This window comes from Cucumis sativus, chromosome 5 (assembly GCF_000004075.3).
Source record: "Cucumis sativus cultivar 9930 chromosome 5, Cucumber_9930_V3, whole genome shotgun sequence".
Taxonomy (NCBI): Eukaryota; Viridiplantae; Streptophyta; class Magnoliopsida; order Cucurbitales; family Cucurbitaceae; genus Cucumis; species Cucumis sativus.
Genome location: NC_026659.2, coordinates 29,503,916 through 29,529,203, shown reverse-complemented (window position 1 = coordinate 29,529,203; position 25,288 = coordinate 29,503,916). Strand labels below are relative to the sequence as shown.

Genomic DNA, 25,288 nt, shown 5'->3' with positions numbered 1-25,288 from the left:
GTGCAGAAGTATCAAATTCCGAAGGTGCATGCATGATTATGAAAACAAATGCTGATGTGAAAATCTGCAGCGGTTAGACTATATGACATTGTCAAACTGTTATTTTGTTTGGTTACAACCTAAGAAGGAAGAAAACTTTAACTTTAGTTTGGCTAGCATGTTCATGTCCAACACTTATCGAACACTTGGACACTCCGACATTTGTTGGACACAGATCGGACACTTGATGGTTCAACAAGTGTGTTAGACATGCATTGAACACTTGTTAATTAGACTAAAAAGACACATATATGACAATAATAACAACTTTTGAGTATGAGATGCATCAAGTTAAATTTTTTAAGTATATAAATGCATCGACCTAATTATTTTGAATTTTTTTTTAGTATAAAAATAATATATATATTTAAGAAAATGTTTATTTTAATAAGTGTGTCTTTGCCATGTTGTGTTCTAGATTTTAAAATAGGATGGGTCCATATCCATACTTCTTACTGCAATATAGGTTCTAGCCACAGCAATAAACCGTTTTTTCCTTCATCATCTCATCTTCGAATTCTATATCCTTCTTCCAATTTTTTGTTTTTCACAATTCTTTTTCAATAGTTAACACACTTGTTAAGCTCTATTAAAGCTATTATATCTTAGTTATTCTGTGTGACTAGTATAAAGGTTTTTTTTTAGAGAAAAAAAAAAGTCTTAGATATAGCTCACTGTGCACCATCAAATGTTTAGTACAGACGTACAGTAGAAACCATAACCATAATATTTAGAAAGAATAAAAAATAATTCTATCAAATGGGAGGAAGTATTTTGACTTTGGAAAAAGGTGAAGCAGGATGGGGATCCCGTCAATGGAAGATTCTTTGGACTGAGAAAAGGTGGACCAGAGGGGGTTCTTCTTTGAAGATACCGGATAGAAAAAGTGAAAGGACACTTGATGACGTTATTCTCATCTGTTGAGAGCTAATGGTTTCTAATTCCCTGCCAAGCAATGAAATGTTTTTGATGTTACTTTTCAATTCTTTTTCTTGAACAAGGAGTGTTTCAGTCTTTCCTACCTTTCGAATCTTATACTCTAAAGGGAAATTTTCCTTTTTTTTTCATGAGATGTCTCATGTGTTGTGTTTGTTTTTCAGTGTAATGTCTAAGTTTAGGAGGGGTATATGTGAATATAAAAGTATGACTAAGAAATGCTTAAATGAATTGCAAGGTGCACCTTCCTTTTTTATGGCTTAATCATATGAACACTAAAGTTAAATCAGTTAAATGTGATTGACTTGAAACAATCCTATGTTGGGTGTTCTTCTAGATTTCTCTGTCAGGCCATCTGTATTTCGAATCCTAATCTGAATCTTAGGCCTAGGGAGATACAGTGAGGGAGTTCTTTTGAAATGTCATTTTAGCATCAGCACTTGAAGAAAAAGTGATTCTGATGACGTTTGATGCTTAACTACAATATTTTTGGAAGTGTTTCATTTACACACCTGTAAGCACTTCAAATGCTTTCAACAGCATTGACTTTCCTTCTATAACACTTTTAGCACTCCGAACACACTCTAAATCTATAAACCCCAAAATTTTAATCCTCTTCTTTCCCCCATGAGAAGCCTAAGAGCATATCCTAAGGGATTTCAAACTTTTTTTTTTTTTGGACATGGGGGGTGATGGTATAAGAGTTTTCTTTGTTATCTTTTTTCTTGAAATCTTCATCTGAATCCCTTTAATGTATTCTAGGCTAGTAACTTCAAGAGCCCAACAAAATGAGTATTGAACATTGACAGGAGGGTATTGCACACATTTATAAAAGAAATTTGCATATAAAAATTGGGCGGTTAAAATAAATGACGAAAATTCCAAAATAAACAAAAGCATAATGAATGGAGAATCAATTGATATTGACAAGTTCAAAGCTTCTTTGATCAGATTTCTAATTGAATTTGAAACATTTGCCCTTGAAGAATTAACAATTAACTTCTCAAACTAACAGTCCTTATCATGCATTACGAGGAGCTTGACAAGCTTTGTCGACTGGCAATGGTGGGTCCGAAAACGAGCCATTCAAAATGTGGTTAGCAATCCATAAGTTTGCAGCCTCAGAGTAGTGTATGCCATCCCAACTAATATGCCTTGATGGATCTTCGCAAGGATTTCCGTAAACTGTTCCATTCACAACTTCCCTTTTCCCACAGTCAATATGATAGCCATAGTAACTCCCACAGCAAAACTTTACTGGATTCTTAACAAAACCTGCCACCAATTTTAATACTATAGTTAGTCATTTGTCTACTATCTAATCATTATTTCAAATCATTAACGATGCAAACTAAACGACCTTGAGTTTTTGCTTTGGTAATGAGCAGATATTTGACTGAATACACGTCTACGTGGATAATTCTAGCAAAAGGAAGCTTTTTCCCCAACTTTAGCAGCTGACTCTTCAGCTGCCGATTAAATTCTCGAGAGACTGTGTTTTGACTCTTCACGCATCCGTTGCTATCTCGATTTTCTGGACTTTTGTTATACAATATAGAGTAAGGCAGACATCCAATGGGACCTGTGTTATGCACCCAGAAATATCTTGCCCCTTCCTTGTACAATTGCTGAAACATACACCAAGAAGGGCATCACATCAGAGTGTTCATTTAAGCTTTTTTAAGTGTTCGCATTGTCGAGTGAGTGGTTTAGATTTCCTACTTGCACAGCTTCACAGAATGCGTCTAGTATATCTGGAATGGAGGCTCTAACTTGTTCTTCCGATGAGTGTTGGTAACCGTAGGCAAGATCGTTCTGTCCAATATCAAACGTATATAGCGCCTTTGAAAACTCCTGGGGCCTTGCAATATGTTCAATTGGTATTGATGTCCTGACTGTCACCGAGTGTTATTGGTGCAAATTAAGAAAATTCATACATAAGAGATAAAGCTCTGTTCTGTCCTGACATGTGTAATGTAATGAGTAAAGAATCAGAAACTGACTGCGGGAGCGAAGTCGATTGTATAGATCTGTGGTGCGAGATTTGAATTGGATGAACTGTGATACTTGAATGCCAAGATGGAAAGGGCTATAACCACCAGGGCGAATTGACGAACCTCCTGTTGCAAAATTAGCTCCATGTCTAAAACTTGTTCCTAATGAGTCCAGATATGCACTCAGGTAAGGCAATTTCAGCTTCTCAGCTGTAGAGAAACCACACGTAAGTGCATAGATTTAAAAAAGACAAACTCACAACCCAAAAATGCTTTCAAATACAGAAAATGATTGTTGCTTCATAGCAATTCATTCAAAAGACTTAAGTCTGTTGGATAGAATAAACTGTAGCCATTTTCAGGGTTAAAATCCCAACCCCTTTTGAGCTTATAAACTTAGACAGCAGAACTCTCTTCCTAACAAAATCATGTTGCACTGCTCTCTGTACCTAAACCAGTATAGTTATACTTCTGGATTAAAGGTCTATACTAAAATCCCATGATCCAAATTCTTACCTAAAACAATTAAGCTGATGAGTGAAGGTAAATTTGTTATTATATCACCTAATACTTTCCTCACTTACGAACTTGAAATATGTAGAAGACCCAACAAATGAAAATTAATCCTAATTGGGGAGAAAATAACATTGTAGTTATAAAGTTTGAACACAAGACCTCTTCCTCCAGTATGATTATAGTCATTCCTTAGGAGGGAGAGGAATGATAGGGTGTTTAGACGAAAGGAAAGGGACCCTTGGGAGGTTTGGGATTTGGCGAGATTTCACGTTTCCCTTTTGGATTTTGTTTCGAAACACTTGTAATTATTCTTTAAAACATTTCCTTTAGTTGGATCCCTTTTCTTTAGGTGAGGTTGTTTTCTTTCATTTTTTCTCGATGACAATTATTGTTTCATAAAAAACAAATCTTAAATCAACTATTCGATTGACTCAAAAAGTTAAAATGATGAGTATAGACAAATTTAATATTATATAACCTGCAACCAATATTCTAAACCAAGATTAAACAATCATGAATCCCAAAGCTCAATGTTTCAAAGAAAGGAAACATATAGTAATTTATGACCCAAAATCTTGAGCAGATGAATATAATCAAATTTAATATCATATCAACTAACCCCAATAATCTAAAACAAGATCAAACCATCACTAATCCGAAGAGCTCAATGTTCCTAAGAAAGGATACAAATAGCAATTTGTGATGCAAAAGTTTAAGCTTATGGGTGGGCAAATATAATATTATATCATCTTAACGTCAATAATCTAAACTAAGATTAAACCATCAATAATCCCAAGAGCTCAATGTTCCAAAGGAAGGAAACAAATGACAATTTCTGACCTAAAAGTTTAAGTTAATAGTTGAAGGCCAATTTATATAATATTATATCATCTTAATTATGAGTTGAGAGGCCTAGATTAATATTATATCATCTTCCCACCAAATATATAAACCAAGATTAAACCATTACTAGTCCTAAGAGTTCAATGTTTCCTGAGAAAGGATACAGAGCAATTTGTGCACAATCTTCAGAAACAAAGAAACAAGAGAAAAAATAGGAAAGTTACCTATAAAGTCTATAATGAGACGACCATCACAAGCCCTCCCAGAAGGATGTCCAAAGAAGGTTTCGCCATTGGGTGGTTGAATCGCATTGAGTGCCGCTGATATTCCTCCTGTGTCTGAATTCGAGTCGCCAAAGTTGTATATAGCCGGAAACCCACAAGTCCTCGCGGCGTCGCCAAACAACGTCACCGTCCGTCCCACTAAACCCAGAATCAGAAGCGCCCAAAGATGGCGAAGCTTCAATGAGTTCATGATTTTCACTTCTTAGTTGTTCGATCGTTGAGGGGATCGAAATAAGTAGAAGTGAATCACTGCCATTTTGATTAATGGGATTTGAAATGATCGAAAAGTAGAATTTAGAGTAGCTAATTTCGACAAAAGTACTTCAAGTCGGTGGTCCACAAGCTTGGACAAAGGAGATGAAACGTTGAAATTTTGGAGCGTCGTCGTCCTTTTCTCTCTTACCGACTTGGAAAACCACATGGCAATGATGAGGTGCATTTCAAATTCCATTAATCAAAATTCATGGATTACAAAGATCTATATGGTAATAGTGATTTCGGTATTATTTGAGTTCCCATCCCAACTTGGTGATAGTGCAACCAAAACTCATGAGTTGATATCGGTGTATGAATGCCAAACTTCGTATAGAGTATTATACTCATGATTAGTTAGTGCACTCAGCCTCAACATCGATGCCTCATAAAAGCCACCACCTTTAGGGACTTCTGGCTAGCTACCACATCCACCAACAACATCATGCAACCAACTTCCACGATCACCTACACGAATTAGTCGTTCATAATATTTTATATTAATTTTAATGATGTCATAAATGCATATAAACACTTTATCAAAATGTCGTTAGTATATCAAAAGATATTTAACATGCATGCACACATTTTTGTTTTCTACTTATTATCATTTTTTAGATTAATCGGACACGGTATACACTTGATATTATAGTATTATCATTGTCATAGTGGTCAAAAAGTTTGGACTTATATTAGCACATTTACCGGAACATGTATTGCAAATCTGCCGTTTATCCTACTAATGTTGTGTGTTGTGTTTTACTTACTAAACACTACAAAGATTGGTGTACGATTCATGAAGAATATATCATATCATGGCATGCACGTCATGATGGATTGAAATACTGATTTACTAAAAATTATATATCATATCATGGCATGATGGATTGAAATACTGATTTACTAAAAATTATAGATCCGTGAAAGGGAGGCGACCAAAATTGGGCATTGAATATTCCAATTTTAAAAATAGTTTTCAATTAAATATTAAAAATATGAGAGTTATCAAAATTTGAAATTTAATAAATTCCAACATTCAAAAATTGGAATGAGTTAGCTTCAAATAAATGAAATTCTTTTGAGTTCGATTGGGTTGGTTTTTAGAGTTTATATAAAGTAATTGGAATCAATAGAAATTTATTATTAACTTTAAATTTTATTATTTGTTACTTATCATACCATTCTAAATAGATATATTTACTTTTTATTTAATTTGATTATATTTTACATAATTTATTCTAGGACAACTCATAAAAATAGTTTTTAGTACTTTGTAAAGAAAATTTACCTTATATAAATTGAAAATTTATCGTTATTTCAATAAGTCAAGAAGTTGAATTATATATACAAAATATTAAAAAAATCAATTAAATATTTTGTAAACAATAAATTTAGATTGTACAATTAAAAAAAAAAAAAAGATTAGCTAAGCTTAGGAATTCAAAACCAGTACCCAAACATAAGTGTTAGAAATTAAGATTATCAATTCTTGCACCCCAAACACAGACATTTGTAATTTCCAAGCATCAAAACCCCATTAAATAAGCCCACAGTCATTTAATTCTCATACATTTGATTTCGAACCTGTGCGCCAAATGTAATGGACATACTTGTCTAGGATGTGTTTACCTATGGCCGTATGCTCTGAATACCCTCAATTTATCTTGTCTTTATGTCTTGTACATAGTTTAGCTAGTTGCTTTCATTTTCAAGTCATAATGCTTGGGTGTGACGTTTCGGCATTTTCATATGCAAGTCTACCAACTGAAAATGTTCAAAATGTACTATAGAGGATACATGGTAGTTGAATCCTTGTCTAAGCCTTGTCGTACTCTTTGCAATTTATGCTTTCTTATTGCAGTTGATAGTTTTCAATGCTTGTTTTAACAACGATTTCAATGAATTTATTTCTCTCTCACATTTTCTATAACATTTTCTTAAAAACGTGATGGGAGGTTGAATCGTAAGTTGAGTTTGTCTGCGAATTTTGGATTTCGATCGACTGACTTGTTGATAGGATCGAACAAATGCCGCACAATCGCTCGTCTCGTGTTTGAAAAGTTGCAATTGTGACAAGTGGTATTAGAGCCAAGTTGGTTAGGTGGCGGTTTGAGACAGAAAGATGTCAATGGTGAAACAGTCTAGCAAAACCCATAATGAACGACTTGATAACATGCACACGTAAATTGATAAAAACATTTAGATCATAAAACAATTACAAACTAATACTAATATAAAATAGATAATTAAATTATAGATACAAATTATAAAGAATCCATAAACTATACATATATAGATTTTAGAATAATTGAAATAACAATCATGCAAACCGTAAACTTACTAAAGATCATAAACACAAACAATCTCATGAATCATAAAGAAATTAAGATGAAACAAACAACTAAAAATATTTTAACAAACAATAATTTTGTAAACATAATACGTAAAATTACAACATATCAATAGGCATAAAAGATTACATTCTCAAACATTTAAACTATGCATAATGTTACATGAAATATTTCATGCAATGTTCACCAATACAAAAAAAAAAAAAAAACTACCATTATAATCTAACTTTTGCAAATGATAAAATTGTAGAGACTCGTGTTGATAACATATTAAGAAGTAAGAACAATAAAACAATATAAAAGAATGATAGAGAAGACAAAACTGAACTTAATTGTAGTATGTCTTACAAAAGCACTGCACACCTCTGTTGATAAGATATGTTATAGTATATGTTCCATTATCAAATTCGGAATGAATACACCATGACTTTTATACGAAAATTGATAACCTCCTGCATTTATAATATATAATTGTAAATAAAAATAAGGGGTTTCTTAAAAATAATTTTTTTTAAAAAAAAAACAAACTATTTAAGAGAGGATAGAAAAACTATTCAAATATTTTCTAAACTTGTAAATTTTCTGTCCATTTTTTTTTTAACTTTTTACAATTTCTTTAAAACAAAACCCACACATACATACATATATTATTTTCTTTGTGTGCAAGTTATTTGGTGTTTAGACCGAGAAAAGCTGAGTCGAAGTCTCGCTGCTCCGACTGGTTGGATCCTTAATATTCCTCATTTCAGGTTGGATTTCTACAAATCTAAATCTTCCGATTCTTCTGATATCTCATTATAATCTGCCCACCCCTGCGATTTATGAGTCGCACCTCAATTTTTTTTTTTAAATTTTAAATACACCAATCTCTCATCTTTTTCTTCGGTAGGTTATACTGTGAATTGCTTCCAAATGTTTGATTTCTGGGTGTACCGGGTTCAGACTGTTTAGAAACAATTATTTTGTTGGATTCTCGAAATTATATTATTTTTACAAGTTGTGGGGTGGATTGATTTCCCCCCCTTTTCATTTCGATTATTTTGTTTCCACTTTTCAGGTGCACTCGAAAAGTTTAGCTATGTCTACCTCTGCAATTGATGTTCCTCCCAAGAGTGGGTTTAGTTTTGATCTCTGCAGAAGAAATGATATGCTTGCAAAGAAGGGTCTTAAATCGCCCTCTTACCTTAAGACTGGAACTACCATTGTAGGTTTAATCTTCCAGGTAATCAGTTGCATTTAGGGTGTTGCGTAGGCCCATCTATCTTTTGATTGCCAAATGTTGTTTTTTCACTCAATAGTTTTGTAGACATCCATTGCCACCATTAGCAATACTTGGAAAATTTATTGTTCCTTTCTTTGTTTCACTTTTATCTCTCTATCCGTCGTCCATGTTCAATTATAAATATCACATCCAATGGAAAACTCTTGGAAGATAAAACTGTGAAGCAAAGCTGGCTTGAGTGGAGTTACTATCATTGGGAGCTCACTAAGAAAGCTTGGAACACTTTGTTTTGAATTTTTGATTTGGAGCTTTGTCTTCCTAGTAAGGTTGATAGCTGGATGATTGAAGGGCTCAACATTAGAGGTTATAGCTCGAAAGGAAACATCTTATGGAGATGTGCTACTCGGTCCCTTTTCTGGTGCATTTGGAAAGAAAGGAATAGTAGAATTTTTGAAGATAGCTATAATTCTTTTGATTCTTTTTGGACTGTGTTGCAACTCACAGCTTCTTGGTGGAGTACAAATTACACCAAACACTTTTTTAATTATATCCTTTCAATGATATACAACAATTGGAAGACCATCATTTTTTAGTTCCTTCTGGGGAGGGTCCTCTTGTCCCTTGCCCTTAGGTTGTTCTTTTTTGTTATATGAATACACATGTTTCATATAAAAAAAACTATCATTGGGAGTTCAAGTTAAAGCATTGTCAACTTAGGATGGAGAGGGGGTGGACAAATTATGGAAAAATGAATTGCAAGATAAACCCCTTAGCTAGAGACCTGGTAGTCTTAATTCTTAAAGGAGGGAAAGACGAACCACCCTTTAAGGAGATTGAATAAGGAGGAAAAAATTAAGCCTCTTAATGCAACCTCCTATAGGTCGGCTGTTCAATTTTTTTTATGGAAAACAAGTATGCTCATTATGATTCTTTTTGGACAGTTTTTCAACACACAACCACTTGGTGGCACAATTTACACCAATTTCTTTTGTAACTATAGCCTATCCATGATTTTTAACAATTGGAAGGCTCTTCTACACTAGTTCTTTGGGGATTGGTCTTCTCAACCCCTTGCCCATAGGTTGTTCCTTTTGGTCCTTTATGAAATTTACATGTTTGATTCCTATAAAAAAAAATGTGACCTCCTATAGGCGAGATGGCATAACCACCTAAACAATGCAAAATGGGGCTTATCATCCACACGTTGATCCTTTCATCAGTACAACTTTCAGCCATCCCCAATGAAACAAGTTACAGCTGAGAAAAGAAAAGAAATCTGGAGATAATAACTTCCCAGAGATTTCTATTTTCAACTAGTTTAGTGTCCTTAGACCCACCAACTGAAACCCACTCAGATAGATGGGTGTGGTTAACCTTCTCACAATAACTCTGTGCTACAAAGCATTGTGCTCCATGAAAAACTGCCACAACTATTGTGTTAGAAGAGCTTCATTACTTAATCTCAAGCAAATCCCAAGTCCTCCTAGTCCTACCAGCTTCACCACCACCTCCCACTTAACTAAATGAGACCATCCTCCCTCATTGACCCCCTCCCACAAGAAATTTCTCATCATTCTCCCAATGTCTCCTAATGCCTAGGCATATAGTGAATCCTAGCAAATCTACATTTTGTTGTTATTATTATTATTTTTTTGGGTGGAAGGGTCTTATGGTACTAAAAGTGCAATCTTCTGGTCCTGTCGTCTGAAGAAATTATTTAGGAAAATTATGGAAAATAGCACTATTTAATTAACAAAAATATATAGCACAAAGATAAAATATTTGCAAAAATAGAAAATGTTGAATAGTCAACTCGTAAAATTTTTTAAAATGCCAAGTTTTCCCTCTAGTGGCTATCATGGATAGAAGCTATCATTGGCAGCTACCGTGATAGCAACTGATAGTAGCAATCCAGTATCAATGGTAACTTTTAATTAGAGAAATTTGAGAAGAAGACCCAAAATGGTGGCTGCATTTGAGATTTAGTCTTTTACTAATTTGTGTGCTATATATGCAATTATTTGATCCTTGTGCTATATATTTTATTATTTTTGGCTTAAATGCCATTTATGCAAGTGGTCTAACCATTTAAGCAATTCACCTTATCGATATTGAATAGTCTGGTCTGGTTAAATTATACACCGAAGCTTCCGTTATAAATTCAAAATAATATTTTATTAAATATTTCCTGATTTGCTTCAGGATGGTGTTATTCTTGGGGCCGATACACGTGCTACTGAAGGGCCTATTGTTGCTGACAAAAACTGTGAGAAAATTCATTACATGGCACCAAACATATATTGTTGTGGAGCTGGAACTGCTGCTGATACAGAGGCAGTAACAGGTAATTGGGAATATGTTGATACTACAAGTTAAATTTTGTCAATATTGTTTCTCAAACAAAACTAATTTTCTGTTATTCTTGCATTTTTTAAGACATGGTTAGCTCCCAATTGCAATTGCATCGCTATCACACTGGCAGAGAATCAAGGGTTGTTACTGCATTGACTCTTCTCAAGAAACACCTTTTTAGGTATAGCATTTTTGTCTATTGGGATTTTTTCCGTACATCTGTAGCATAAGATTTAAGTCTTCTAATCCATTGTCTTTTCCAGTTATCAAGGTTATGTTTCAGCCGCTTTGGTGCTTGGTGGGGTTGATGTTACCGGACCTCATTTACATACTGTGAGTTTTGTCTTGGAAAGCAAACAATTTTAGATTGCATAACTAGTCATCTCTTAATGTAATATTTCATTTGCAGATTTATCCTCATGGATCTACTGATACCTTGCCATTTGCAACAATGGGTTCGGGTTCTCTAGCTGCAATGTCTGTATTTGAATCCAAGTACAAAGAAGGCCTGACTGTAAGTTCATGTTCTTATATAGACATGAATAATTTTGACAACATGTTCGATCTTAGTTGTGGCAATTATCTTTCATTTTCTATCTGCCATGATGATTAGTGGGTTTTTCTCTTTTTCTAAAAAAATTCTTTGTTGCAGAGGGATGAAGGGATTCGACTTGTAACTGAGGCGATATGTTCTGGGATATTTAATGATTTGGGGAGTGGAAGTAACGTTGATGTTTGTGTTATTACCAAGGTTTGTAATCTTAAGGTGTCTTGATTTCTTTATAGATAATAGGGGAAAAGTTGCATCGATAAAGTATGTGATTATTGTCCATTTATTTCTTTTTATGTTGCAGGGCGAAAAGGATTATCTGAGAAATCACCTCCTGCCAAATCCTCGAACATACGTTAGTTCGAAAGGTTATTCCTTCCCCAAGAAAACGGGTGAGTAATTTTTTTACTCTACTCTCACATACTTTCATGCTGTGTTTCTCTTTCCATGCCCCCTGCTTCCCCTATTGCTCTACCAATGACTCATGCTTTCTTTAACTACAGAGGTTTTGCTGACAAAGATTATGCCATTGAAAGAAAAGGTGGAGGTTATTGAAAGAGGCGACGCTATGGAGGAGTGAGAATGATGAAAACATAGGTTTGCAATTCCCGGGGAATTTCAAACTATTGTTTTTTTCTTCCTTTCACTCTTTTTTACCTTGCTTTTTTTTGCTTTCCCTCTTTTCTCAAGTTGATATTATTAGAAAATTCAGTTTGGCCTTGAGTTGATGTTGTGAACGACTTGATTTAAACATACGAATATTTCCAGCCCAAGAGGGGTGTTATTAGAGCCAGTTTGTTCAAATCACTCAACTTCTTTAGAGTTTTTCAACTTAGCTTTGTATGATCGTTGACATCTTTGATGTTTAAATGAATATGAGAGCCATCAACTTGGATTTATACGGTAGTCAATATCGGTACCGATTACAAGATGTGGGTTCTCAGATTTGAATTTTCTGAATTAATATGTTGCTTCTTTAGGGAAGGTGCAACTCCGAACCCTGGCCAAAGCATAAGAATAAGGGACAATCTTAGTGAAAGCAATGTCTCATATTCACAGCCACATTCAGTTCATTTGTGCGTTAAATCTTCAAAGGCGGTTTTCACCTTCGCAACTATTTTTCTTGTGCGTTAAACTGGCACATTTTTTCATCCTCTTTTCACCCGAGGCTTAGTGTATGTTCCAGCTTAATTGTTTTTTGAATGATTTTGAAATAGTGAAGGTAGCTTTTATTATGTACAAAATTACCTTTAAACATTCTTTAGTCATTTCAAAATTAGTTTAGGTTTGGTTTAGGATTGCTATAGCTTTTAAAATATTATAGTCATTCCAATGAGTCCCTTTGACAATTGTCACCGGTCGACAACTCTTAAACCTTCAAAGACATGGAGCCAACGCCATAAACAAATACTGGAAGTATTGTGAACCTTCTAATTCAATCTCAAACACAATTTTGGGATTCTCTAAATTAGGTGCTTTTCCATATGCATGCAATAGACTGTATGATTTTTTTGGTGTTTCTCTTGCAAGCCCAAACGAAGTTTCTCTGGCCCCCCATACCATATCATGGCTGATGTTAACGTAATCCTGTCGTAAGACCTCCATTATATGGCACAGTTTCGCTAATCCACACACTCTAAATTTGTCCTTGATAGGCTGACTAATTACGAATGCACTTCCTAGCGATGACCTTGATTCGAAACCTCAATGGAGCAAGTGTGCCCAGCTACGTACTTGTTGATTTTGAATATATTACAGCTCGACATTCTAGCTGCACGTACTGTCCACTTCCAACTTTCGTGAATATCTCCACACTATATAGGCTTTTGTTTGACTTTCCTTCACGCAACATAAAATTTTCTTTGATGGCCATAATGGACAATCTCATTTACACATCATTCTTGAAAAAGAAATTTGGTTCACTTCAAGTGTTTGCACAGTGATAACTATGCTTGCATGACTATGGAACAATGATTGAAAACTCTATGCGTTGTTGTCTCTACCCATCAAGGCACATTGTGAGTACCAAGATGCAAGATTCAATGATGTAAATTTGTACTTGGTGGATCAGTCGCCACTCGAGACACTTCTTTTTCCCAACAATGTCTCAGAAGATGCATTTTAAATATGCTCCATTCCTTTAATCATATTACCAACATCGTCATCTTTGTTAGTGTGTACACTACCCTTCTTCCAGGTAGATATTGTTAGGACTTATGCAAATCCAAAGACTTCATGGAGTCATTAGCCATAAAGACGGTCAATGGGAGAAAATTTGGGGCTCGTCACTAAGGCTAACAACTATCAGCATTGGTTCATGTTTATTAACGGGTTCCTACAAATTGAATTAGTATTAATTACCTCAACACTAATGAAAATAGGTTTAGATACATTTTAACATCCTCATCATCGTTTTTTTTTTTGTAGCTGCAGGACATTTCCAATCTAACTTATACTTACCCTTTATTATGATGTTGAATCACAATGAAGTAACCTTTGTCGCATCATATACTATACATCTCAAATCACTATATTTCATGGTAATATGATACTCTCTAAAAAGCCACCCTTTTAGCATTGTTCCTCGGCCTCCCATGTACCCCCATAACGAACAAAAGAAAAGGAAAAAAAACATATGTTTTCCTGACATCTTGAAAAAAAAGTCAAAAAGAGTTTTCAGATCGATTATGTAATATTCTCACTCCTAAAACTCATTCTCGCTCAAGTTTCTCGTTTTTGTTCATGTTTTTCATTTCCATCTCTCGCCTCGACTTCTTGTTCTAGCTTCATTATGTATAATAGTTAATTACTTCTTAAATCCAGTTTTGATCTAATGCACCTAAAGTTACATAAATTAGTTAGTGCTTATTGTTTTTATCGTGCATCTGTAGTTGCACATGTCGAAACATCTTTGCTCTTGCAATAATAATTTGAGAGAGAAAGTTTGAAACATTATATTAGATACTGAGCATATGTTTTTATAAAAAAAATGGTAAATTTCGATCAAATAATTTAATAGCATTCCCTGAAGTGAATGTTGCAATATTTAGTAATTAAAATGGAAATTATTTTAATAGTGAAGAAGTATTTATTATATTGGAATCACCTATATATTTATATGAGAATTTTATTTTCCAAATTTTTTTTTGGAAAAGATACAATAATTTTGTACTTGTCATACATTAAGAGTCTATCTGAGAAATTAAAATCTTTAATGATAAAAATGAGAACGATGCACAAAAGCAAACATTGAGAAATTATTTATATCTCCCGAAGAGATATTAACATTCATTTTAACCTCTCATATATGATATTAATGGAATGTTACAAGTTTGTTACAATGACCTCTTAATCTATTGGGTCATATTTGGGTTTCTTTTCAATCTTCTAAACGAAATAAGAATAATTAATATTTATGTTTTTTTGGCATATAATACATCTATCCATATTATACTTAAAAGTCGATAATACATCCAACATTCAAATGCTTAAAAGAGAAAAATCAAGTATATATAATATTAAGTTGAAGACTTGATAGTCTTGATTAAAAAATTTGGAAGAAAAAAATATTATTCTGGTTGGATGAGCAAAATTTATAATTGATATACTCTATTCTCTTGTAAGAAAAATTCAGTAAATTGAGAGGTGTGCGATATCAGCTAGAGAAATTTATAATAAGAATAATATATGATATTCATATACTGTATATAATTAATCTTCTACAGGAAGTGCATATGGAAAATTTGTCTACTACTTTTACTTCTTATTATATTACACATATAATTCGTGTCATTGAAGTATACGCAAGAATGAGCTTGAAGTTCATTGATTCAAAAATAATTTTATTTGATATGGCCATTAGTGAAATTAACCTTTTTGAAAAATGTATTGATATCTACTGAAGAACTAGAAAATTCTTGGATAATAAATTGTCAAGAGGTGTCTTGTTCTCAGAGATTCATTATCAAACTTTCACTAGCGAAAATTGAAATTCAATCTCATACTTTTGGAAGAGATTCATGGTTTATTGATTCTTGTTGGTGCATCATATTGATCGTCATCAAAATACTTATTATTTGGTTTTAGAAATGCTAGTGAGTTTGTATTCTAAACATTCAATAATTGATTGGGATAAATGATGAACATTTTGTAGCTTATATCTGTTCGAATAGAAAAGTTTCTAAATATTTAAGATCATGTTTAAAATGATGAAACAATTAAACTCTATTTTGAAATTAATATCATATCAATTAATAAATACTTTGAACCCTTAATGGGTGATGTATTTATTGTACAATTTGCATGCTAGTTTTCATTAATGAGACATATTTTCCAAAATTAGGGGGAGAAATTAAGAAATGTTGAAAAAATAAATTGAATGAAATGCACAAACATTGTCTCATTTTAATTATCATACAAATTGGTTTGAACTAAAAGTTCAAAAGATTACTCATTTGTAAAATGTTACAAATCAAATGCAGATGCATTTACAGAACATTTACAATCGTAAGAAAATGACCCAACTATAGTGGTTACAAAGACACCATCTAAAAATGATATCCTTGTGCAACAAGTTGTCACTATTGCATGCTTGGAAGTGCGATAGACGGATGAGTTCCAAAGATAAAGATCCTTAAAAAAGTAGTCAATTAATGTCTCAGTTAAAAATATGGATACTAAAGAAGAAATCTTGAATATGAGTACTCATAAGAATCTTAAAGTAAATAAGGATAGTAAATAGATCTCGATAAAATTATATTTCATGACAAGAAAAAGATGGAACCATATTTAAATAACTTGACAACATTTTTACATACAGTGTTGCTACTTGCAATATTATTTATGACAATAAATAATATGTACTGAGACATATTGAACAATGTTGCGACACAAAAATGATTGACTTATATGAAAAGAAACAATCCAACCAAAATAAATTTACTTTTCAAATTGGAAGAACCATTAGTTCAGTTGGAAAGGGCTACCACCACATGAGGCTACCTGAGAAGACTGACGATTTTAATCAATAGTTTTCGAACTTCCACCTTGAGGACACAGTGGTTTTGGAGAGGGAAGGTATTATTAAACCTCCAATTATATTCAAATATTGTAGGAGATAAAAATGTAAATACACACTCGAATGAGGAACGAAATCAAAGGGAAGTATAAGGGGGGAGAGAGGGAGACTTTTTGTGAGTAAGAATTCTGTGAATTCATTGAGAGTTGGGAAGAAAGAAAGGGTGGGAGATTCTATCATCCTTGTTTGGGCAATTTCTGGTTTTGTTCGTTTCTGGTTAAATTGCTAGTTGTTCAAGAATTGATCTCATCAGTTCTTTGTTTTGTAATCATTTTTTCAATATCAATATATAAGAACACTACTTTGGTGCTTATATATTCAATATCCATGTATGTCTGGAAAAAAACAGATACTCCACCTCTGCAGTTGGCATAGACGTCTTCGTTTTCCACTATTTTTCAAAAAAAAAATATATATAAATAAGGGGTTATTTGGTCATTTGGGTAGAACTTTCTTGCAAAATAAAAGCCCATCGTGCCTTCTATTTTATGTAAAATAGAGTAGGTCCAGGCTCATCATGTAATTAGACCTATACATATAGGCTATATAGTAGAAACCTCCACATTTAACCATTTTTCAAAAGAGAAAAATCTATTTGGTCATTTTTCAAAAACAATAAAGCACAAATTTTAATTGAAAATTCATAGAAGTAATCCATTCCAACCTAATGTTTTAGGAATACAATTTCTTTCAAACTCATTAATGCAAGTTTTCAATAATGTAGATTAGATACTCCAACATCGATTTGATCACCAAAGAATATTACAAGAAAAGTTCAACTGGCTTACAGATAACCAAGTTGGAAGCAAAGTTGTAATCACACTTTAACATATTCCCTATTTCCAATCAAATGAAAGGTAAATAGTAAAACAATATTACATTCACTTTTCCCATCTCTCATCTACATCTAATCTCCAAACATGAGCTCGGTTCAGAGACAAATATGAAATAAGTTTAGTAGAGAACAGACCCAGAAACACAAAATCACTTCCACCTAAAACTGAGTCACGATGAGTTACATTGGAAGAACTCAAGGATTTGCAAAATGGAATTCTGTAGCTCTCTGAAAATGCGGAATGTGTCATTATGAAAGTGTCCGCCTATTGAACGACTCCACAGTTAAGTTTGCAGTAAAAGCTGGTATTGAATTCATCTTTCGGATAAATATCTCAACCTGCAATAATTGACAATCTAACCATCACTCCTACACTATCTGTAAACTATTAATCATACGGTAAAGCAATTACACCATAAATAAATAATATGATCAACTGGATATTGTTTTACGAAGTTCATGATGCAACGTGAGAATCAGCTGATCTTATCCATCTTATTAAACATGTAACGAGATGCAAATGATACATTACAAAAAACAAATTCTGAAAAGTAAATGTTCTTGGCTAACTTGGACTACATCTTGTCATGTTCGTGACACTTTGTTCACTTGTAAGATTAATTGTGCAATAGGTGTGTTTTCTACTCAAGAAACTTTATGAACAAGACATTATATTTCTCTTAATATTTTAGATGGTATTTTAGTGAAAATAACTCCTAGGCCTAGTTTCGATTGTTCAATATGCGTCATCGATCGATTCAGCCTACACTGATATCCACAGCCTTTGTTTGCCACCAAACCGCAACAACCAAGGCACCCAGATGTTGACCATTTACGTTTTGTCCTCCTAGCGCCATTATTCTCTAGCTGTGACACCATTCCTCTATTTTGTTTGTCCGTTGGATGCTGGTTTTACATCTATTTTTGTGTCTTCTTGCTGTTTGTAACTTTGGTTGTCATTCGGCTTGCCCTTAATTTTAAGGTTAGTAGGTTCAACAAGAAAGTTATTCTTGATTCATCTATGCCTGAAGTTTTGGATTATCATATTCATTTAAATCGTCCAGTGTTCAGATTACCATACATGTTAAATTGCAACAATAAAACAGTTATGGTAAATTTAATCATATCAATACTTCAACACTTCCCTCCACTCATTGTTTTAAAATTTGAAGTAGACCCAACAAATGGAAATAAAAACTAATTGGAAGGAAATGGCTTTACAAGAGTTCAAACATAGAACCTCCGACTTTGCTACAAATAATTTTAGGGACAAGTGAACCACTTGTTTCTCTAACCCATATTTTTAGGGTTGGATTGGGTTGGAATGCTTCTCTGATCATTTGGTTGCCAACCCAGCCAACCCAACCAACCCAAAAATTTAGGTTGGTCACAAAATACCCCTCAACCCAACCCAACCTGTTTACTAAAATATTAATATGGAAGGATATTCTTGTAAATAAAAGTTTACAAGCTGCATCGTTAACCCCATCGATTTAATAGGCTTTTAAACTTTTAGTTGACTTGTAGGCCTATCCTACATACACTTAACTAGCCTTAATTGTCTTGTTACCTTGTCACCAATGAAGTTGATGGCCGAAAGTAGATATAATGAAGGACCTATTTGTTAGAGTATATATGCAACTACAGGAGCTTATTAGTCTTTAGTTAGGGTTTTCGTTAGGGTTTAAGTTTCACTAAGTTCGAGTGGCCGTGTGTTGACACCACCCACCTCAGGAAGCACAGCCACCGTCCGACCCTATTTGAGTGAGCCACTTGCAGGAAGAAGCTGCACGTGAGCTTCATGCGTTGCTAGAAGAGGTTGTCTCATCCCCCATGCATCAGTGCGTGGGAACGCATGGGAGGTTCCGTTCGTGCTTCGTGGGTTTGTCTTCATTTGTGTTTTCCGGTTGGTCTATGTATTTGGTTCCTCTAATACCCAATCATGTGTGAGGTTCTTTGGAAAAAATACCCTTTTGTTCTTTGGGTTTATTTCTGTTTTGTTCTAATTTGGGCTTCCATTGGTTAGAAGCTTCTCAGATCTTGGTTTTCGTTCAGTTTGTGCCTTCGGTTCCATTGAAATCCATTCGAGTGTGATGATATTTGAAGAAAATTCAATTGTTTCTAGGGGTTGTGGTTGTTCTGTTCCACTTTGTGGCTATTTTTGCTCATTCTGTGGCTGTCTTTTGCTCATTTAGTGTGGTTGTTACTATTAAACCACAAATTCCCCCAAAAGCTTAAGTTTGTGATTGAAGACAAATTTAATTATATATCATCAACACTCCCTCTTGTGGGCTTGAAATATTTGAAAGGCCCAACAAGTGGAATCAATTTTAATTGGGGAGGAAATGACAATGCAAGACCTCCCAGGACCACCTTCTCTGTTACCATATTAAACCACCAATTCACCCAAAAGCTTAAGCTAGTGGTTGAAGGCAAATTTAATTATGTATCACCAATAGTTACTATCCTATGGCCGAACAACATCCCACAGTGATGTCTAATTTGGCTCAATTGCGGGTTCCATCTACGGTTTGTCTACTAAATCTCAAAAGTACCAAAACTCAACGAATCATTGGCATGTGCCCCCATTACAACCATTGCTAATTCAAGTAACATGAATCATTGTCTCTTTTCCTCCTCTATGCAATGGATTATCGACTCCAATGCTACTGCTCATATGACAGGTAATCCCAAATTATTTTCTACAACATTGTCATCTACATCGCTTACCAGTGGTATCCTACCATATGGATCGAAGTCTTCTGTTACTGGATCTGGAACTGTAAATCTCATCCCATCCCTTTCTCTGTCATTTGTCCTCCATTTACCTCAATTGTCATTTAACTTGATCTCTATTAATCAAACCATTCACGACCTTAATTGTTGTTTCTCATTCTATCCTGGCTATTGCTTGTTTCAAGAACTTGTAACAAAGAAGATTATTGGTTGAATTTCTTCACAACAAAGAAGATTATTGGGAAAGGACATAATTCTGGAGGACTTTACAGTTTTGATCACCAAGTCTTCACATAAACAACCGTTGCTTGTTCTAGAATTGTTTCTCCTTTTGATGCCATCGTTTTGGTCATCCATCTCTCTCAGTCTTGAGAAAGTTTTGTCCTCAGTTCCATAACTTGTCTTCATCAAATTGTGACTCATGTCAATTTGCCAAATTTCATTGTCTTAGCTCCAGTCCTCAAGTTGATAAACGGGCTAGTTCCCCCATTGAGTTAGTTCATTATGATATGTGGAGTCCATGCCCAATCGTGTCCAAAACTAGATTTCGATATTTTGCTACCTTTGTTGATGATCACTCTCGCATGACTTGGTTATATTTTACGAAAAGTTGTTCTAAGTTACTTTCTCATTTCTGTAATTTCAATGCTGAAATTCGAACACAGTTCGGTGTGTGCCTTAAAACCTTAAGAAGTGACAATGCGGAATGGATGAATAGGCATCTTCTTGAAACTGCACGGGCATTATTCTTACAAATGCATGTTCTAAAGCATTCTTGGGTTGATGCAATTTCTACAACTTGTTTTCGTATAAAGCGAATGCTTTTGTCTGTTCTTCAACGTCAAATTCCTTATCATGTTTTCTTTCCAACAAAAACAGTGTTTCCTATTGAGCATAAAATATTTTATTGTACCTGTTTTATTCGAGAAGTTCATCCTAATTTGACAAAGTTAGACTCCAAGTCTTTGAAGTGCATTTTCTTAGGCTATTCTCGTGTTAAAAAAGGGCACAAATGTTATTGTCCAAGTTTGAATAGATTTGTATCTCAAGACGTTACTTTCTTTAAGGATAAATTTCTCACTACCCTTTTGCCTAGTAAAAATCAGGGGAGGAGGAGGATGATCTTTTTCTTTATACTCTCACGATCGGTCTCCTCCAACGTCTACCCCTAATACTCTTTTTCTTTATACTCTTTGTTCTCGATCGGATCTAGGACCAAGTAAAGAGCTTCCCATTGCTCTTCGTAGAGGTAAACGTTCTTGCACTTATCCTATTGCTTCATGTGTATCTTATGACCAATTATCATCTCCTACATGTTCGTTTGTTCAATCTCTTGACTCTGTCTCGATATCTAAGACTGTTCATGAAGCAGTACAATGATTGAAGAGGTGAATGCCTAGGATGATAATGGTACTTGAGATTTAGTGTCTCTTCGTGCATGAAAGAAGACTATTGGGTTCAAATGGGTTCAAATGGGTGTTTGCAATTAAAGTTAATTGTAACGCCCCGAAAATTAAAATAATTTTTGGAATTAATTATCTTAGTTTTTTTTAATTTATTGGGCATTTATTTTGAAAATTATTTGACTTTGTGGACATTGGAACTAATTAGATATTTGTTGGATGAATATTTAATTAATTAGAGGATTTGAATTTGTGGTGTTTGTTGAGAATTTGATTTAGTTGTATGTTTTGAGGTTTAAGTAAAGGTGTGGAAATTATTTGATTTTGTGGAAATTGAAATTTATTAAATAATTTGGATGTTATTTAATTAAATTGAAGGGTGAAAATTTTGTTGAAGATTTGAAAATTATATATATATAAAGAAAAGGAAAAGAAAATAATAATGATAAATAAAATTATTATTTAGGTATATAAATAACATTGAAATGCTCAAATGGAAAAGAGAAAGAAAAAAAAAAAAAGGTTTTTTATCTTCTTCACTAAGATAATCCTCTGGTGCATGCTTTTGAAAAGTTCATTCGGCAAATTTGAAGATTTAAATGATAAATTTTTCAATTAAGGTTCAATTGGTTTCAACCTCAACTTTCAGTAAGTTAATTTTGGAGAATTTTTTAATGAAAGCCAATTGTTAATTTTGTTAATTAAGATATTGAAATTTCCTTATATGATTAGGATTGAATTAATTGAAGAACTTTTATTGTCAGCAAAGGAATACTTTTAGCTAATCCCAAGTAAGAGATTCTACTATTGAACCTTCAAATTAAATTTTAAGAGCTTGCATGTATTTATGGTTATGCATTGAAGGTACCTAAAATGCATAATACGATGATGATGACTATGATGATGGTGACGACTAATGTTATATTGATGATGACTCAAACTATGTTACGATGATGATGACTGATATGTTTATGATGTTTATGCTACATAATATATTAATCACATGATTAAGGATGTTATGATTAATAGTTATGACATGTCTATGATGTTTATGATATGCTACATGCTATGGATGAGTGTTTTGTTAACTTTGTCTATTAAGATGCTATGTCTAACTCAAACTATGTTATGATGATGATGATGATTGATATGTTTATGATGTTTATGCTACATAATATATTAATCACATGATTAAGGACGTTATGATTAATAGTTATACATGTCTATGATGTTTATGATATGCTACATGCTATGGATGAGTGCTCTGTTAACTTTGTCTATTAAGATTGTACCCATATAGGTGTCCCTCAAAATCACCACCTTTTTATGATTGTGTGTGTTCGACGGGACTACCAATCTATCATGATAACTTTTATGAGTGATCTGATGGGTCAGTTACAACTCAATATCGTAGGTGTTCCTTTAGGTCACCAATAGATGAGAGTGTTCCTTCGAAATCGCTAGATTGTGTGTTTTATCGGGCACACGATAGTTTCAGGTACCTTCTCACAAAATCTTAATAGAAAGTAAACAGACACCCAACGAGACTAGTAGTGGGTCCCTTTTTTAGTATATTTTTATACTCATCATTTTCTATGTTTAATATTTCAGGTACAGGTAAAGGTAGAGAAAAGTTGATGAGCGACAAGAAGAATTTGTGACATGCCATTAGGGGACATAATTCTGCTTCCACGTTTATGAATCACTTTTTCAAGATTTTGTTTGTCAACATATTTATTTAGGTTTATTTTATTTTTTAAAAAAAATTGTTACCCGCGCGGGTCATGCTTTCACATTATTTTACTAAAATTTTAAATTTTATGTCTTAAATATTTATGTAATATAAATTTCATTAAAATTTTATTTTTCCTCTTTTCAAGCAAGTGTCATTTGCTATTGATCTTTTGAGTAATTACCTCAGCTTAGTATAAAAAGTTGAGTCGTTACATTAATCCTAATGTATCAATAACTCATTTAAAAGCACGCCTTGTGGCTAAAGGTTATGCTTAGACGTATAGGGTTGATTATTTTGATACACTCCCCTATTGCTAAGCTTACTTCTATCAGCTTGACATTAAAAATGTCTTTCTCCACGGTGATCTTCAAGAGGAAGTCTATATGGAGCAACTAACTGGATTTGATGCTCATGTCGCCTTCGTAAATTATTGTATGGATTGAGGCAGAGTCTACGTGCATGGTTTGTAAACTTTAGTAAAGCACTTGAGCAGTTTGGAATGAAGAAAAGAGAAAATATATGCTTGATTTTCTATCTAAGATAAAAAAAATTGGAAGCCAAGTCATGCAGTACTCCGACAATGCTTGGTCTATAAGTATTAAAAGATGGAGAACCATTTGAGGATCCTGAGAGATATAGAAGACTAGTTGGAAGGTTAAATTATCTTACAATAACACGTTGAAACATAGCTTATTCAGTAAGCATTGTGAGTCAGTTGATGACCTCACCTACAATGGAACATTCAAATGCAGTAGAACAAATTATGTTACCTTAAGGCTGCATCCAAACATGGAATCTTATATAAAGATCATGGTCATATAAACATTGAATGCTTTTCAGATGTTGATTGAGCAGGATCAAAAGAAGATAGAAGATCGATTTCTGGGAATTGTGTTTTTGTTGGAGGTAATTTGGTTTCGTGGAAGACTAAGAAGAAAAATCACGTTCAAGTGTTGAATCAAAATATACAGCAATGGTATCACACCCCAAAATTTGACCCCAAATTTTTTTCAGAATTAAGGCTCCTTAGCATAGCCCAAGAGGAGCCAAACTAGCCCTACACAGTCCAAGGACCCAAGGAAATAAGGAAAAGTCACGCCAAGGCCATGACACACCCATTGGAGCCAACGGGCAGCCACACACAACCCATGCAATGTGCGTGCAACCCTGGAACACAATGGGCGCGCACACGCGCAAGACACAGGTAGACGCGCGCGGCCTTTCCATGCGCACAAGAGCCAGACGTGCATGGCGAAAGTGCGCGCCATAGAAGACTTGTCAAGCCTCTCGAAGTTTCTAGAAGATACGATGACGGATGAATGACTTGACGATGAGTGGGACGCGCGCGCGGGAGACGGAAGCAACAAGAAGCTTCGCATGCACAAGACAAACCCAGACGCCTCCAGAACCTTCCATGACGCTCGAGAAACCTTCTATGTCAATCAAGTAGTGTCATGTAAAACAGGGAAGTCTCTAGAAGTAATTTAACCGAACCTATTCAGGCGGTTTAGGGGTCCAATGCCGACGTACAACTTGTATAAATACCCCTAAGGGGTTCCATTTGTAAGTATCATTTAGAATTCTCTAATAAAGCTCTTGTACACACATTCTCTCAAACTCTCTCATCACTTTGCCTACTTTTCTTCCTTTTCTCAAGTCCCTTTCAACTCTAACTTGTCAAGGCTTACATTGGTGCTTCTCCACACCATTGTGCTGCACATTGGTTAGCTTGAAAAATTAACCACGTGACACTTGGCTGTTTTATTTCTTGTTTAGAGTTTGTATTAAGTTGGATGGTGTTTTAATCCTATCCTTGCCTTTTCTACTTTTATTTAGATTAAAGATTAGATTAGTTAGCTTTTAATTCTGTTGTAACTGTTTTAGTTAGATTTAGTTGATGCCTTCCTCCTACAAATATGAAGGTAACTTGCCCCTTTGATGAGATGTAATAAAGTTGAGCTATTCTTTCAACCATGTGTACACCAATTTCACTCTCGAAACCACAAGGACAAAATAGAAAAAAAATTCAAAAATCAAGAACCAAAAGTGAGTTTTGAAAATGTATGGACCAAATAGGAAACTGTGTAAATTTCTTGGACCAGAAGTATATTTTATCCTTCTAATTATCTTATTTTGTGTAATGCTCTATAATAATTCAGTCAG

General features: G+C 34.0%; 3 protein-coding genes across 4 annotated transcripts in view; 1 reads left to right on the top strand and 2 right to left on the bottom strand.

Annotated features, from left to right (window-relative positions):
* Positions 1-1,821: 1,821 nt before the first annotated feature.
* Positions 1,822-5,018, bottom strand: LOC101210845 (GDSL esterase/lipase At3g27950). The gene is made up of 5 exons (XM_004142311.3): positions 4,553-5,018; positions 2,979-3,179; positions 2,698-2,870; positions 2,336-2,603; positions 1,822-2,250 (listed from the first exon to the last, which is right to left on the bottom strand). The coding sequence occupies exons 1-5, from the start codon at positions 4,800-4,802 to the stop codon at positions 1,997-1,999; spliced, it is 1,146 nt and encodes a 381-aa protein (XP_004142359.1). The 5' UTR covers positions 4,803-5,018; the 3' UTR covers positions 1,822-1,996.
* A 2,795-nt stretch (positions 5,019-7,813) lies between these two features.
* LOC101218854 (proteasome subunit beta type-7-A) lies at positions 7,814-12,245 on the top strand. Its single transcript, XM_011657660.2, has 9 exons — positions 7,814-7,964; positions 8,273-8,437; positions 10,640-10,781; positions 10,874-10,970; positions 11,053-11,122; positions 11,199-11,303; positions 11,442-11,540; positions 11,644-11,731; positions 11,843-12,245. The coding sequence occupies exons 2-9, from the start codon at positions 8,294-8,296 to the stop codon at positions 11,917-11,919; spliced, it is 822 nt and encodes a 273-aa protein (XP_011655962.1). The 5' UTR covers positions 7,814-7,964; positions 8,273-8,293; the 3' UTR covers positions 11,920-12,245.
* A 4,855-nt stretch (positions 12,246-17,100) lies between these two features.
* Positions 17,101-25,288, bottom strand: part of LOC101211260 (mitotic spindle checkpoint protein MAD1) — a 28,816-nt gene continuing 20,628 nt past the window's right edge. For both annotated transcript variants that reach the window (XM_031885961.1, XM_004142312.3), the window contains exon 16: positions 17,101-17,590. In XM_031885961.1, the coding sequence (XP_031741821.1) occupies positions 17,501-17,590 (90 nt within the window). In that variant the 3' untranslated portion in view covers positions 17,101-17,500. The remainder of the gene's footprint in view (positions 17,591-25,288) is intronic.

Coding starts and splice junctions, on each gene's coding strand:
- LOC101218854 (XM_011657660.2), top strand. CDS start 8,294: ATGTCTACCTCTGCAATTGATGTTCCTCCCAAGAGTGGGTTTAGTTTT. Junction 10,782..10,873: donor TGATACAGAGGCAGTAACAG/GTAATTGGGAAT, acceptor GCATTTTTTAAG/ACATGGTTAGCTCCCAATTG. Junction 11,123..11,198: donor CCGGACCTCATTTACATACT/GTGAGTTTTGTC, acceptor TTTCATTTGCAG/ATTTATCCTCATGGATCTAC.
- LOC101210845 (XM_004142311.3), bottom strand. CDS start 4,802: ATGAACTCATTGAAGCTTCGCCATCTTTGGGCGCTTCTGATTCTGGGT. Junction 2,871..2,978: donor CAATCGACTTCGCTCCCGCA/GTCAGTTTCTGA, acceptor ACTCGGTGACAG/TCAGGACATCAATACCAATT. Junction 2,251..2,335: donor TACCAAAGCAAAAACTCAAG/GTCGTTTAGTTT, acceptor AATTGGTGGCAG/GTTTTGTTAAGAATCCAGTA.